We start from the raw sequence: 15,004 nt of genomic DNA on the forward strand, positions 1-15,004 counted from the left end.
ATATTGTTTACCTGAAGTCCAAATTTAACTGGGCATCCTGTATTTAATCTGGCAACCTATAGGCTGATCCTCCACTTGGATCCCCTCTCACCCTGCTCAGACTGTGAAACCCAGCTTTGGGCTTCTCCAATGTGTAGATTCCTTCCTTTCTCCACTAGGGCTCTGACCCCTCCAGTGCCAGGCCACCTCCCCCACATTAAAACTTTCCTCACTTAGCTTGGACTCTGATACCTCCTGTGAAATTACCTCTAAACATGGATGCTCCCTTATCTGCACAGATTGTAATACCTCTTACCAGGCCACCCCTATATGTGAATCTTTTCCACATTCTGCTTGGGCTCCAACAACCAATGCCGAACTATCCCTCCATGGATGTAGTCCTTACCTGCCCAGTCTCTGATATTATATGCCAGGCTTCTTGCTCCCACCCCATGTTGATGCCCTCCTCTATATACCTGGGCTCAGATACTACATACTGAGCCCTCTTGGCATGGAGATCCCTTTATCCTGGTATGTCTCTGATACCCCAGGTCTGACCTCAATCATGGACATCCATTTCAGTCCATAGAGGCCTTAGCCTCCTATATAAGACTATACCCCCATGTGGACACTGTCCTTGCCCTGCTTAGGCTATCTCCTCATGTCCACCGCACTGTATGAATCCCTTGTCATTCTGCTTAGGCTCTAATATGTCACATTCCTTGGCCCTCTGTGTGGATGCCTACATTGTTCTGACCTACTTAATGGTTTTAGGGTTGAATTCTTTTAGGAGGAGAAAGAAAAGGGGAAGAGGAAGAGCAAGATTTTGCATCTTGATTCAAGTGAAGCAAGGGCAAGAATGTTAGGGGGGTTTCATATCAGCAGTGGCATTATGATGAAATTGTCCATTAGTTTCTTTATCATAAAATCACAGTGTGCCCCTTACTGTCTCAATTTACCCCCTAACACATTCTTCCAAGCATCATATATTCCAGGGGTGGTTGTACTTTTGGATTACATGCTCTTGTGTTTGGAAAAACTAAAAGAAAAATTTAACCAAACATATTTTCTACTTTTATCTTTTGAAAATTTTGGAGGAAAAAAACTAAAAGAAAAGGCTATTAAATGTGTGCTACTTTACTTCTTTTCTCTTTATAAATATTTTAGAATATCCTATCCTTTAGAGCAGTCATTCTCAAACAGGCTGCTATTTCAGGAATTAACTGGCAAGCTTCTTTAGAGATAACTGTTCCTTCCCATTCCTTCTTTCAGACATTGTGGTAGGTCTCTAGGGGCAGGAAAAGGGTAAGAGAGAGCAAAAAAGGCTATGCGGTCCAGAAAAATCTAACGATGATATGGTTTCAACCCTCCTTTGTTAATATAATAACATGACTCTGATCAAAAGAACAATATTAACATGACAATGAAAAACTAGTGTTCAACACTTCATTTTTCTTGTCATCCAATGTGTTATGGATTTTCTTTTTATGTTTAAGTTATTTTCTTTATCTTACTGCATAGAAAATCTGTGCATCTGTCATATTTGCTACATCGAGCACAAGTTATTCCTGGTTTATAAGGCCTTCTCGACAGAGATCCTCTACAAAAAAGCAGAAAACATTTAGTTAGAAAAAGTCTCAAGTTTCATCATTTAAATAATATGGCTACCAATTTTTAGTTAGGTTATAAAGGTGATTTAACTAAGAAAATGGACTTTAGGAAGTACTGAAATTGGAGATGTAATCTCCTTTTTCTCCCAAGAAAATAGTCTCTTCTGAAATGAATCCCCATGTCCTTGAAACAAAGTACTGTAATTTAAGTTTGAGCGAGTTTTAAAGCTGTTTCATTTTAGTTTGTAGCAAAATTTTCCTTTCAAAATGATGTTATAGAATATTTTATAATTAATTGCTTTCTGCTTGGTACAAATATGTAAAAAGTTCTATAGAAATGATATATTAATTTTCTGAAAAGTTTGCAAAATCCTGAAATGCCTATTGTCCCAAAGACCCAGCTGCATGATTTACTTAGAGGTCTGCCTTAAAAATTTGTAAATATATAAACAAGCAAGTAAATTTAAATGGGATTTTACAAATTTGGTTTAATCCATTGTACAGAACAGAGGGAAGAAGTGAGAAATTATTACATCAATTGTCCAGAGCTAGGTAAGGAAAAGAGGCCCCAAAGTAGATACAAATTGGAAAGCTTATATGAAGGATTTAGGTTAAGAAAGAGGGAAGATAGGCAGAGAAATTATATTTAACAGGAATACTTATTCACTCAGTGTGTAGGTGGAAATTTTAAAAACAAATGTTAGGCACGGACGCCCCTGGTTAGGTCACTCTGGGCCATCTGGAAGAAGGGTGAAACGTAAGAAATATATATTCGCAAACCTGAATATCAAATTTCTGAGTCATATCTTATCAGAAGTTTTTGGTGATACCCAGTAAGGTATCTGATACCCATGAATGGCAAGCTTTCAAGTCCATCAAAGACATCCAGTGGTTTTTTAGTTATTTGCAGATCACACATTGCTTCTCTAAAGTCACTGCTCCACTATCAAAACATTTCGAGGGAGAAATGCATTTTGTTTAGATCTTAGCCAGAACACTAGCCTTTCAAAGATTCAAACTTGATCTAGTTACCTATACCTACACTCTAGCCTACTTTTCCTGCCTTAATCCTTTATCACTTGAAACAGATGCCTCCAATACAAAAGCAGCACTTCTCCTGTCTTTAGGCACCAGTGATAGAGGACCTTGCTTTTGAACTTATGCAAAAAGCTACTCACTACAAAGACTGCCTTTAAAACCTGCAGCATAGGCCAATCACCCCATGATTGTAATGTCTGATGACTACAGCCTAGAATAACTTTGGAAAGGCAAATGAAATATATATATATATCAAAATAAATAAATTTACATCATGCTAGAATGCAATAGGCCCTCTTTTCCTAAGATTTGAATTTCATATCACTATTTATATTATATAGAAATGCCCATGCCAATCTTTTTCTTGTTCTGAGTCTGCAAGAAGTTTAACCTAAATCAAGTAGAGTCCGAATCTACAGTACAATTCCACAACAGTTCCACAACTGAATTGGAATTATTGGGCTGGATTAGGAGAAAACAACAGTTAAGTACCTATTACCAGCAAGGTCCATTGAAAATTCATAGCTGCCCTGGCAGTACTTGAAGAAACAGACAAATTTCTCTTCTTTTAGGCATTTGTTTTTTCCAAGAATCAGCCTGGTGGTTTGCTGAGACCAAGTCAAGACTGAACAGTCCTCTGGAACATTATTTAGACTCATATCTGGCCATACCTTCAGTGTATTACCACCTATAGGATATGTGTCCAGGCCCTAGATAAGGACGTGTTGCCTAGGTGGTCTAATGAGTAACTATACACATGTCTAAGCCCAAGTCCATTAAAAATCATTATTCAAATTTATAATAGAGCTATACTGTATAGATCATGACCTGAGCAGAAACCAAGAGTTGGACGCTTGACCAACTGAGCCACCCAGGTGCCCCAAAGCTTTCTGTAAAACTCAGTCACATCTCTTCCCTTCACTCTTACATCTTGTACCTATAGGTCTAGGGACCACAGTTAAACACCAATAAAGCTCCTTTGAGATGGATATTATTTAGCTGCAACATCCTTTAATCCTCCCCAAGATACCATCTTCCTTCTGATTGTGCCTTCTTATTCACTTTGGCACCTAGGTCACCATCTCCCTTTTCAGTCAAAATTGGCCTTGTCCCTAAATTTGGGACATAGATGATTACAATATGCTTATGGATGATTCACCCAATAACTTGGTCTGTTACTGGATGTCTTTACCATCTCAAACAATGGTCCATAATTGTTGCTTTTGTAGCCATATTCTGGATCTTGTTATCCCCTAAAACTATTCTACCTCTTAACTCACAAAATCATATATTCCATTCACTGACTGGAGCCTCCTATCCTTGCAGCTTGCTCACTCATGTACTCCTGCCATATTTCTCCATTAAGTGCATTGGTACTGCAAGTCTATTTTCTCTCTGTCTATCCTATTGTCTCTTCTCTATAAAGCTTTGCATATTATCTGGCTAAAACCCTAAAACTCTCTTGCACTGTTTTCCTTTATGTCTACCTGACAAAACCCCAGTATTGGAAAAAATGACAGAACCTTACTATCTGCATGCTCCATGTCTACTTCAAGGCTGCTGGGTGTTGCTGGGGAAAAATCATTATACTAGGTAGAGACTCTTTCTATGTTTCTATAGTCAGCTTCCTCCCCCATTTTCCATAATAACGGTTTCAAACCTTCCCAACCCTCAAAATTCTAGCTTCACTGTCTCCCTCTTTATTCTCAGGACATGATCTGTCCTACTTCAAGTAAAATATAATAGACTTTAGATGGGAACATGAGAAATTTTTTGTCACTAAATATGATAACTATACCTAGTCCTTTCTTCCTTCCTTTCTAATACAACTGAAGAACAGTCCCTCCTCCTTTCTAAGACTAATCTCTTTAATACCATTCCATTTTCTCAGGAACTTGTATCTTTACATATGTATACACACACACACACTCACACTGCCTTTGTTCTTTATAAAGCATTACTTTTATTCTGTATTTGACCTTTCATGTTAATATTTAAATAGGCTCACATCTTTCCCACTTTAAAAACAAAACAAAACGAAATAAAGATAACAATAAAAGAGCCTTCAATTCATTCTCAGCTGGCATCAGTTTCCTCGACCCCACAGAAATGGCTCTTCCTATGTTTATCAATGAACTTCTCTTTAATCTGTTATTTTGAAGTCCTTACTTTGCTCAACATCTTAGAATTAGAAATTTTGGACTACTACCTCCTTCTAAAAACATTCTTTCCCCCACGCCTCCTGTGACACCACACTCTTCTGGTTTTTTCTCCTACCTGTGTGGTCATTCTTGGATTCCTCCTCCTACTTCATCTCCCTCTAATTGCCCTTAAATGTTGGCATGAGATTCTGGAGGGGCTGTTCCCTTTTTTACTCTATACCGCTCACTAGACAATCCCATTTACTCACATGATTTCATGTGCATGCACTCTGGCACTCTGCATCTTTGTTCTATGCCATGCCTCATTCATGAGCTTCTGACCCATATAACCACCTGCTTATTGAACATCTCAGTCAGTAAATCACAGCCAACTCAAATTCATTATATTCAAGATGGAATTCACCATCTTCCCTCCCAATAGGTTCAGTGTTTCCCATTGCATTTAATGGCAATACCAGTCATGCCTGAATTATAATTCTGAGAATCTTCTTTGGCTATTTCCTCTCTCATTACTTTTTTGTAAAGATAGATAGATTTATTTATTTATTTATTTATTTATTTATTTATTTATTTATTTATTTAATTTATTTTAGACAGAGAGCATGCATGCAAGTGAGGGGAGGGGCAGAGGAGGATAATCTTCAAGCAGACTCCCTGCTGAGCAGGGACCCCTGAAGTGGGGCTCGATCCCATGAGATCATGACCCCAGCTGAAACCAAGAGTCTGACGCTTAACTGACTGAACCACCTAGGCGCCCCTCCTCTTTCTCGGTACTTAATATAATGACCTATAAATCCTGTTATTATTGCCTTCTGAAAGTGTCTTAAATACTTCTCTGATCTCAATCCAGATATCCTTTTTTGATGTTAAAGCAAATAAGTAAGTAATACATGTATAATACTTACAAGTATATGGTGGAAAGGAGGAAGCAGAAAAGGGCAACCTTAAAGGGAAAATGTCTCCTCCACTTTCCTTCCATCTCCCCCAAAGATAACTTTTGTTTAACAGCTTCTTATGATTCCTTACCAGAAACAAGTATTTTTTTTCCATAAAAATTCTCAGTACTTATATATTGTGATAGATTGCTAGCTATCAATTTAAATATCTCTTAAAATACAGAAATTACAGTATTTAGCTTGCCACATTAATGGCTAACCTTGCTACGTTTCCCAACTTCCCTTGCAACTTAGATGTGGCCATGTGATCAATTTTATATCCAATGGAATGCAAACTACTGTGCATTACTTCCCACTTGTGCTTTAAGAGATGGTCATGCTGACAACACGTTTCTTTTGCCTTACTATGAGCTTAAGCTAGCCCTTGTCTGTGACATGGACGTGATCTGTAGACATAGATTCTGCCTCTAGGGAACGGTTAAAAAACAAGATGGGAGCAACCTGGGTCTTTGAGTGACTAGTAGAGCAGAGCTACCCGCCTAACTGAAATTTCCCATTTCTCTCTTCCTGAATCACTATATTTTCTGGTAATGCTAGCTGCTATGACAAAAGACCCAATCTTACTTTTTATTGTTCTGCATTTTACTTTTTCATCTAACAAGTGAGATTGGTACATAAAGACACCAGTATTTTCAATGGTTATATAATAATGCACAGTAAATTAATTGCTCAGTCGGCTATTACTGGAGTCATTAGTTTTATTTTTTTTTAATTTCAGTTTCGTGCTATTAAAACATTCTAAAATGGGTATCCTTGTATATATATCTTGGCCAATTTTCATGAAGATATTAATAAGATAAAATTCTAATAAGGAGATTACAAGATCAAAAGGTAAGTATATTTTAAATTTTGTTATTCTGCCAAATCCAGAAAGGTTATACCAATTTATTGTCCCATCACATGTACAGAGTATCAATTAAGCTTTTCTATCTTCTCAGATGGATGAATGAAAAGTAGTAGCTTATATTTGTTTTTATTTGAATTACCTAAATTATGAAGGAGATTGACTATCTCTTCATATGATTAATGACCATATTTTTTTCTTTTCAGTAAATGGCCTTTTCATATCTTCTGCAAATCATTCTTTTGGGTTGTTTCTCTTTTTCTTCATTATTTGTATGAATTCTTTGTAAATTAATGAGACTAATTCTGCCATATATTCCACAAATATATTTTCCCAGTATGTTATTTTTTCTTTGGCTATATCTATGGTATTTCTTTAGCCAAAAATTAATTTTAAATTTTTATATAATCAAATGTATTCATATTTTCTGGATTTTTATGTTCTGCTTGGTAAGACCCAAGCTGTTGACCAATATCTCTTCATCTTGGCTGAGCCCAGACTGCAAACGTGTCTTCTCAACTCTGTATAGCTTCTGAAATTTCTGTGTAGGTCTTCAGCTTCCAAACAACTGTTCCTATTTAATCTCTCCAGAATCTTGCCTTGAAATGTGTAGCTTAGGAGTTGACCAAGGACCCATAAAGAATTTTTACAGACTTTTGGGGGTCCTTCTTTTCAGCCCTCTCTTCTTTGGGATCCTAGTCCTGAATACAAGGCATCTTAACATCAATAAACACTAATATTTCCTTTGCTCAGAAAATAACACATTCTTTGCTTGGATTCTGTTTCTCTGGCTATGGTTTCGAGAATTCTCTCAGAGAAAACCAAGGCAAATATAGGGTTTCTACTAAGGTTTTTTCTATTTGCGAAGATCATAGCCCTGCATTGGTTATTTTGTAATGCCTAAGCAATTATATTATGTTTTGCCTGATCTTTATAGTTACGTTCATCAGGAGACTAATTCTTATACTAGATTACATAATGTCCAAAAGCAAAGTGGATCAAATATTTAAAAGTTAAAAAGATAAAGAATTATTAGAAGAAAATGTGGGATAAAAACACTTTGGGAAGATTTGTCTAAGTAAGACACACACCTCAAAACCCATGAAAAAAAGTATTGATACTTTTTTCTAAGAACAAAATAATTCTCTTTGGCAAAAATAAATTGTATTATAAAGTCAAAAGTTAAACATCAAACTGGGAAAATATCTGTGAATGACATTACATGAGAGAACTAATTTTCTTGCTATTTAAACACTCTCACAATTGAAAAAAACATCCAAAAACTTAAGAGAAAAATAGTGAATGTATAGGAACAGTCAGGTCCCAGAAAATAAAATCCAAATTTTCTGAAAATTACAAAAAGATACTAAACTCATATAAAATAGGAGAAGAAAATTAAAAATATAATGAACTTATATAGCAGGAAAGCAAATGTTTGAAAATATATTATGTTAGTAAAGGAATTGAAAAATAGTCCCTCTCATATGTTGATGTAAAAAAATTGTATTAGAAAAATAGTATAACTATTGGAGAGCCTGGGTAGTACAGTTGGTTAAGCATCCAACTCTTGGTTTCAGCTCAGGTTGTGATCTCAGGGTCATGAGATTGAGTCTTCCAACTGGGCTCCGTGCTCAGTGCCGACTCTGCTTGAGATTATCTCTCCCTCTCCCCCTGCCCTTCCCGCTCTCTCTCTCTCAAATTAAAAAATAAATCTTTTTTTTAAAAAAGGAAAATAGTATGACTATGATAGATATTCAGTAATATTTACCCAAATTAAAAGTACATATCTTCTTTGACCTAGTAATTCCATGACTATGAAATCATATTAGTATGATACTAACTCATGTGAGAACTACATATTTACGTGGATAATTATTGCTTGAGATAAAGCTAATAAAAGAGTCTAAATGTCCATGAAAAGGAAAGGATTGTTTATTGCTTTTATTTAAACAATTTTTTTTCAAGATTCATTTTATTTATTTTAGAGAGAAAGAGAGCATGGCAGGGAAGGGGCAGAGGGAGGAGGAGAGAGAATCTCAAGCAAACTCTGCTGAGCCCAGAGACTGGTGTGGGACTCCATCTCACGACCCCAAAATCATGACCTGAGTGAAAACCAAGAGCCAGACACTTAACCAGCTGTGCCAACCAGGCACCCCGAGAGCATTGTTTAAATAAACTTTTGCACATTCGTTAAAAAACAAAACACTGTAAAGATCTTAAAAAGAATCTGGAAAGTGTTCATGTACTCAAATGGAAAGACTTCCAGTGCATATCATTAAGTAAAAAAAAAAATTAAAAAACACCACAGGAAGTGTAGTGTGCTTCTGTTTGAATTGTGGACACACACACACACACACACACACACACACACACAGATAAACTTTTGTATAGCACAGAATATATATTTAGGATAAAATATTGGGGAGGGTAACTGGAAGACAGAAACAGGAACATTACTTTCTCCTTTTGAATTTTCTATCATGAATTTTCTATCATGACTATGTATCAAGTATTAAACATATTTTATTAAAATGACCTAAAATTACAGTCCATTGAAAGTAATGAGAAAGAAGCTATACCATACAAAACCTTAAGGTCCAGCAGAAGTTGCAATAAGAGGAAAATATATAACTGTAAATATCTTCAATATTAAGTAGGATTAAAGATAAAGAAATGTTGTATACCTTAACAAAAAAAGCAACATATAACAGCCTCTACTCTTAAAAAAAATACTTGGAATATTGAATATCTCAAAATAATAAAATAGAAAACAAAGAAATCAGAAAGTATGAATAAATCTGAAATCTTTTCTTTTAAAAGATCAATAAAATGGATTAAATCCTCATGAGCTCCATTAAGCAAGAAAGGAAGAAAAATAGTCATTATTAAGATTTCTCTACATTTATTTTCCTATAGTTCTTTTCTGCTTTTTTCCATATAGAACTTGCACTTCAATTCTTCCCACTTCCCTTGTATGTTCTAATATATTCTACCTCTCTCTTTTTTATTGATGGCTTTCTTCAGCTTATAAAAATGCATTAGCAACCAAGGTTATAAAACACAGCTTTCATTTAACTCTACACACTGACCTCTTTTTCTTCTCTCTGCTGCCCAACATCTATATAGAGTAGTATTTTAATTTGGCATTATTTTTCAAACTGCGAGTCATGAGCCTTTAATAGTTCATAAAATCAAAGTTAGTGCTTCACAGACAACATATTAAAATATGTAATAGTTGTACTAAATTGTGACTAAAATATTACTTCATATAACATGTTTTTATTTTAAGGATACATATGGTTTTATAGATATTTCCTTCAGTTATATATGTATTTCATAATTCTAAGATGCACATCTTCTCATATTTTACCATCTCTTCAAATGAGATACATGTTACCATTGATGGTATCTCAAAATCACAGCCAGGCAGTGAATGTGATATGGTTGTCACTGAACATTTGTGAACTTATCATAGCTCTTCATATTGTCATTGTTTCAAATGGTTCTATGCATTGTTTGCACTTAATGTATTTAAACTGCTATTCAAAATGTCTAAAATCATTACAACATATCATTGAATCATAAATTATTATGTATGCAGGAAAGCATGGAAAAAGAACAATCTCATATATAATAAAAAGAGACTGATGGGAAAATAAGTCTAAATGTTATTTTTTAAAAAATACCAGCACATCAACATCACTTGGCATCAGGGAAATATACAAATCAAAACCTCAATGAGATACCACCTCACACACAGTCAGAGTGGCTAAAATTAACAAGTCAGGAAATGATAGATGTTGGCGAGGATGCGGAGAAAGGGGAACCCTCCTACACTGTTGGTGGGAATGCAAGCTGGTGCAGCTACTCTGGAAAACAGTATGGAGGTTCCTCAAAAAGTTGAAAATAGAGCTACCCTATGACCCAGCAATTGCACTACTGGGTATTTACCCCAAAGATACAAATGTAGTGATCTGAAGGGGCATCTGCACCCCAATGTTTATAGCAGCAATGTCTACAAGAGCCAAACTATGGAAAGAGCCTAGATGTCCATCAACAGATGAATGGATAAAGAAGATGTGGTGTGTATATGTATGTGTGTGTGTGTGTGTGTGTGTGTGTGTGTGTGTGTAATGGAATATTATGCAGCCATCAAAAAATGAAATCTTGCCATTTGCAATGATGTGGATGGAACTAGAGGGTATTAGGCTAAGTGAAATAAGTCAATAAGAGAAAGGCAATTATCATATAATCTAACTGGTATGAGGAATTTGAGAAACAAGACAAAGGATCATAGGGGAAGGGAGGGAAAAATGAAAACAAGATGAAACCAGAGAGGGAGACAAACAATAGGAGACTCAATATCAGGAAACAAACTGAGGGTTGCTGGAGGTGGAGGGGGGTAGGAGGGATGGGGTGGCAGGGTGATGGACATTGGGGAGGGTGTGTGCTATGGTGAGCACTGTAAATTGTGTAAGACTGTTGAATCACAGACCTGTACCACTGAAACAAATAATACATTATGTGTTAATAAAAAAAAATGAAAAAAATGCCAGCACAGTTCTAGTTTCTCTCTTACCTCACTAAACTCTCTTTATACCCTTTTGATAACTCTTTGCTTGAAGTTGAAATACTGTAGTGATGTAAAGCTTAGTCCTTAAGTCTCTCCTGGTCTATTTTCTGTACTTACTTTCTCACAAGGTAATCTCATGCAGGACTAACTCATTTCTGCCCCTGTGTCTTTAACTGCAGTTCTTACTACTTAGAAACCTATCCTAGACCTTCATCTGACTAGCCCCTTCTCATGATTAATTTACATTTCCCACATTTGTCTGTCTACCCAATGTGTCTGAAACAGAACACCTGATCTTCCCCCAAGGTCTACTCACTTGCAAGCCTTCCCTATCTGATTTAATGGTATCACCACTCACCCAGTTGCTCACATTAGACATAGATATCATCCTTGATTATTCTATTCTATTCACCCCTAGAGTTAAACCAATCAGCAGATACTATCAGCTCCATCTTCAAACTATATCCTGATCTGACCTTTCTTCACCATTTCCATGTGATGACAGGCAGAATTCATGTAATGGAAGTATAGGTGTTGACAGTGGTAGAAGAGAACTTTCCTCTGAGCTGTCATTCTGGGGCAATGGCTCACTTACTTCATCCTGTGGCTGTGCCACCCCTTAGGACAACTGAATCTTCCACCAGATCCTCTGTGTCCAGCCAGCAGATGAAAGAAGATCAAGAGTGTGAAGGATCATGTGGGAAGTTTTTAAAGGCTAGGTCTGAAAGTGGCCTATATTCCATTGGCCAGAGCTTGTCACAGGGCCCCACCAAATTTCTAGGGAGGCTGGGAAAAATATATTCTAGCTATCTGTTTATGAAGTAAAGAAAATGGCACCACCTGCCAGACTCTATTTCCTTAACTATTAAATAAAGAAAATTTTCTTTACTAAATACTTTTGGACACTATCATTTACTTCTTTTGGCATTAGATTCAAGTCATTTTCCTCAATCCCAGATCTCTTACCTTACCTATTGACCTTTTTTTTCCCCTCTAATACACATCATCTATGCATCAAAGCTGACTGCTTTTAAATCTATATTCAGGTAATTGTTTCTATGATTTCATACCTGCTTTTACAACAACTCCTTTCTATTTAAAATATACATATATATGTATTTTGTTAATGTTGCTTTTTATTTGTTTACTTATTTATTTATTTGTTTATTTTTACATATGTCCTTCCCAACAGAGTACAAGTGCTTTCAGGATAGACACCATATAAAAATATATGGAATTCTCTTGCCTAGTCAGTGTTTGGTGCACCTACTACAAATATATATTTAATTAAATGAAAGGTCCTGCAATCCCCTACAGATACAACATGTCCAAAAATAAACAAATCCTTTTCCTCCATACTACATCTTTTCCTAGCTTAGTTAATAAAATGACCTATCACTGAAGCTTAAGTTCTCATGGTCATATTCGATTGTACCAACTCCAATATCTAACTTCAAGGCTAATCTAATTGATATTTTTAAAATTATACTTTATTTTGTTTAGAAATACATGAGTCTTATCTTTGAAACTGAAGAACAATCACCAGAATTGATATATGTAAATATTGTTTCAGTTCATTTTTTCTGATCCTATGAGCTATCTTAATCTTTATATGAATATTTTATAGATTAGAAACATCCTCTTTTCTTTGATTATTATTTACATTCCATTTATTTTTCTCTGTTCTTTAGGAGTACCAATTTATAGATTTTACCTGTCCTATATATTTCCTTTCTTTTTTCATACAAATTTTGATTTCTATTCTTCATCTTTGTGTTTTGAGAGAATGTTTCAAGGTTGTCATTGATTTATATTTTCTCTATGGCAAATCTGTTTTATTCTTCCATTCTGTGTTAGTTCCCTGTGGCTACTTTAACAGATTAGTATAAACTGGGTAATTAAAACAACAAAAATTTATTCTCCTAGTTCTGGAGGCCTGAAGTCCAAAATCAAGGTGTTGGCAGGACTGTGCTCCCTCCAAAGACTCATGGCGAGATTTCCTTGACTCTTCCAGCTTCTGGTGGCTCCAGAAGTCCCTTGGTTTATGGATATATCATTCCAACCTCTTCTATGACCCCTTTGCTTCTTCCTCTTCTGTGTGTCTAAGTGCTGAATCTCCCTTTCCCTCTCTTATGTGAATCTATGCGATTGCATTTAGGGCCACTCAAATATTCTAGGCTAAGCTTCTCCTTTTAAGATCCTTATCTTGATCACATTTTTGCCATATAAGACAATACTCATTCTTGCCATATAAGTTAATATTGACAGTTCTATGAATTAGGACCTGAATATATCTTGGGGAGGGCACCAATCAGCCCCTACACATTCCAATATTCCATTTGTCTCTCTTATATTCATTTTTACTCAGTATTTCATAATACTGTGATGGGTTGATTTTTCTACTAACTATTCTTAAGAAAGATAGCTATGACTGTCTACTATGAGTACATATCAAATAAAACTTGGACTGAGTTGACTAATATATGTTCTAACCTAGATCCTTCACGGGGCAAACTTGCCAATATTTGTATCCAAAGAAAAATGGTTGATAGAAATTCCAAGACAAAGAAGCTTATGGGAGAGATGGGTGGAAAGAAGAGTAATCCTACCTTGTAGCTTCATACTTATCACTATACTTATGGGGTACTCCTGCATTCACTACTGTTATTAAGGTCACCAAATACCTTCATCCTATCAAATGAAACTGTCATCTCTCCTTCCTCATGCTTTTCATTTTTTCAGAGGCAACTCATACGGTTAACCACTTTGGGCATATTGACTCATGTTTTTCACTTGGCTTCCAAGTACCCTTACTAGGACTGTTTAGGTTTTCCTCTTACCTCCTTTGTCTAAAGTTGAAATACCGTAGTGTTCCAGGACTTTATCCTTAAATTAAGTCTCTATACTCTCACATAAGGTGATCTCATTCAAGACTGTAATTTATTTCTATCTCAGGGCCTTTATACCAGTAGTTTCCTCTACTTAGAAACCTATCCTAGACCTTCATAGAACTTTCTACTTCTCACGATTCATTTCATTTCCCACATTTATATTTCCACCTAATATGTCCAAATCTAAAACACATTTCCTGTTGTTCCCTATCTGAGTTGATGGCATCATTATTCACCCAGTTGTTCAAACTAAAGACATAGGTATCATCTTGGATTATTGTATCCCATTTGTCCCTCGAGTCAAATCCATCAACTAGTATAATTAGCTCCAGATAGCTCCATGATATATGCAGAAACTGTCCTTTCCTCTCAATTCCCAATCTATGGTAGGCAAAATTCTAAGATGGACCATAAGATCCCTTCCCCTGGTATATGTGCCTTGCATAATTCCCAGGACTTTACTTCCATTATTAATAATTTATGTTATATGGTACAGTTGACCTTAAAAATAGGAAAATTATTGAGGTGGGCCTGACTCAATAATTTGGGCACTCTAAAAGCAGAGAACTTTCTCTAGCTAGTCACAGAAGAGAAGCCAGAGATTTGAACAATGGGAAGGTTTTGCTGACTTGAAGATGGGGGGAACTTTGTGTTAAGGAATGTGGGCAGGCTCTAGAAGCTGAGAGCAACCTCTGGCTGAGAGCTAGCAAGTAAATGCAGTCCAAGTCCTATAACCACATTGAACTGAATTCTGCTAACAATCAGAATGTGCTTGGAAGCAGATTCTTCCCTAGAGCCTTAGAGGTAAGAACTCAGTCAGGTTCTTGATATTGGCCTTTAAGACCTTGATCAGAGAATCTAGCCACAACTGTGCATGAACTTACAGACTACAGAACTCTTTGATAATAAAAGGGTACTGTTTTAAGTCACTAAATTTTTGGTAATTTATTA

The 15,004-nt window shown here is 35.9% G+C and overlaps 1 protein-coding gene across 3 annotated transcripts in view; it reads right to left on the minus strand.

Moving 5' to 3' along the window:
- Positions 1–15,004, minus strand: part of GLIPR1L2 (GLIPR1 like 2) — a 29,331-nt gene that overhangs the window by 7,095 nt on the left and 7,232 nt on the right. For all 3 annotated transcript variants that reach the window (XM_073900637.1, XM_025883388.2, XM_073900639.1), the window contains exon 4: positions 1,494–1,579. In XM_073900637.1, coding sequence (XP_073756738.1) covers positions 1,494–1,579 — 86 coding nt within the window. The remainder of the gene's footprint in view (positions 1–1,493; positions 1,580–15,004) is intronic.

Source organism: Callorhinus ursinus, unplaced genomic scaffold (assembly GCF_003265705.2).
Source record: "Callorhinus ursinus isolate GAN/ISIS: 27379988/994484 unplaced genomic scaffold, GSC_fseal_2.0 scaffold14, whole genome shotgun sequence".
Lineage (NCBI taxonomy): Eukaryota > Metazoa > Chordata > Mammalia > Carnivora > Otariidae > Callorhinus > Callorhinus ursinus.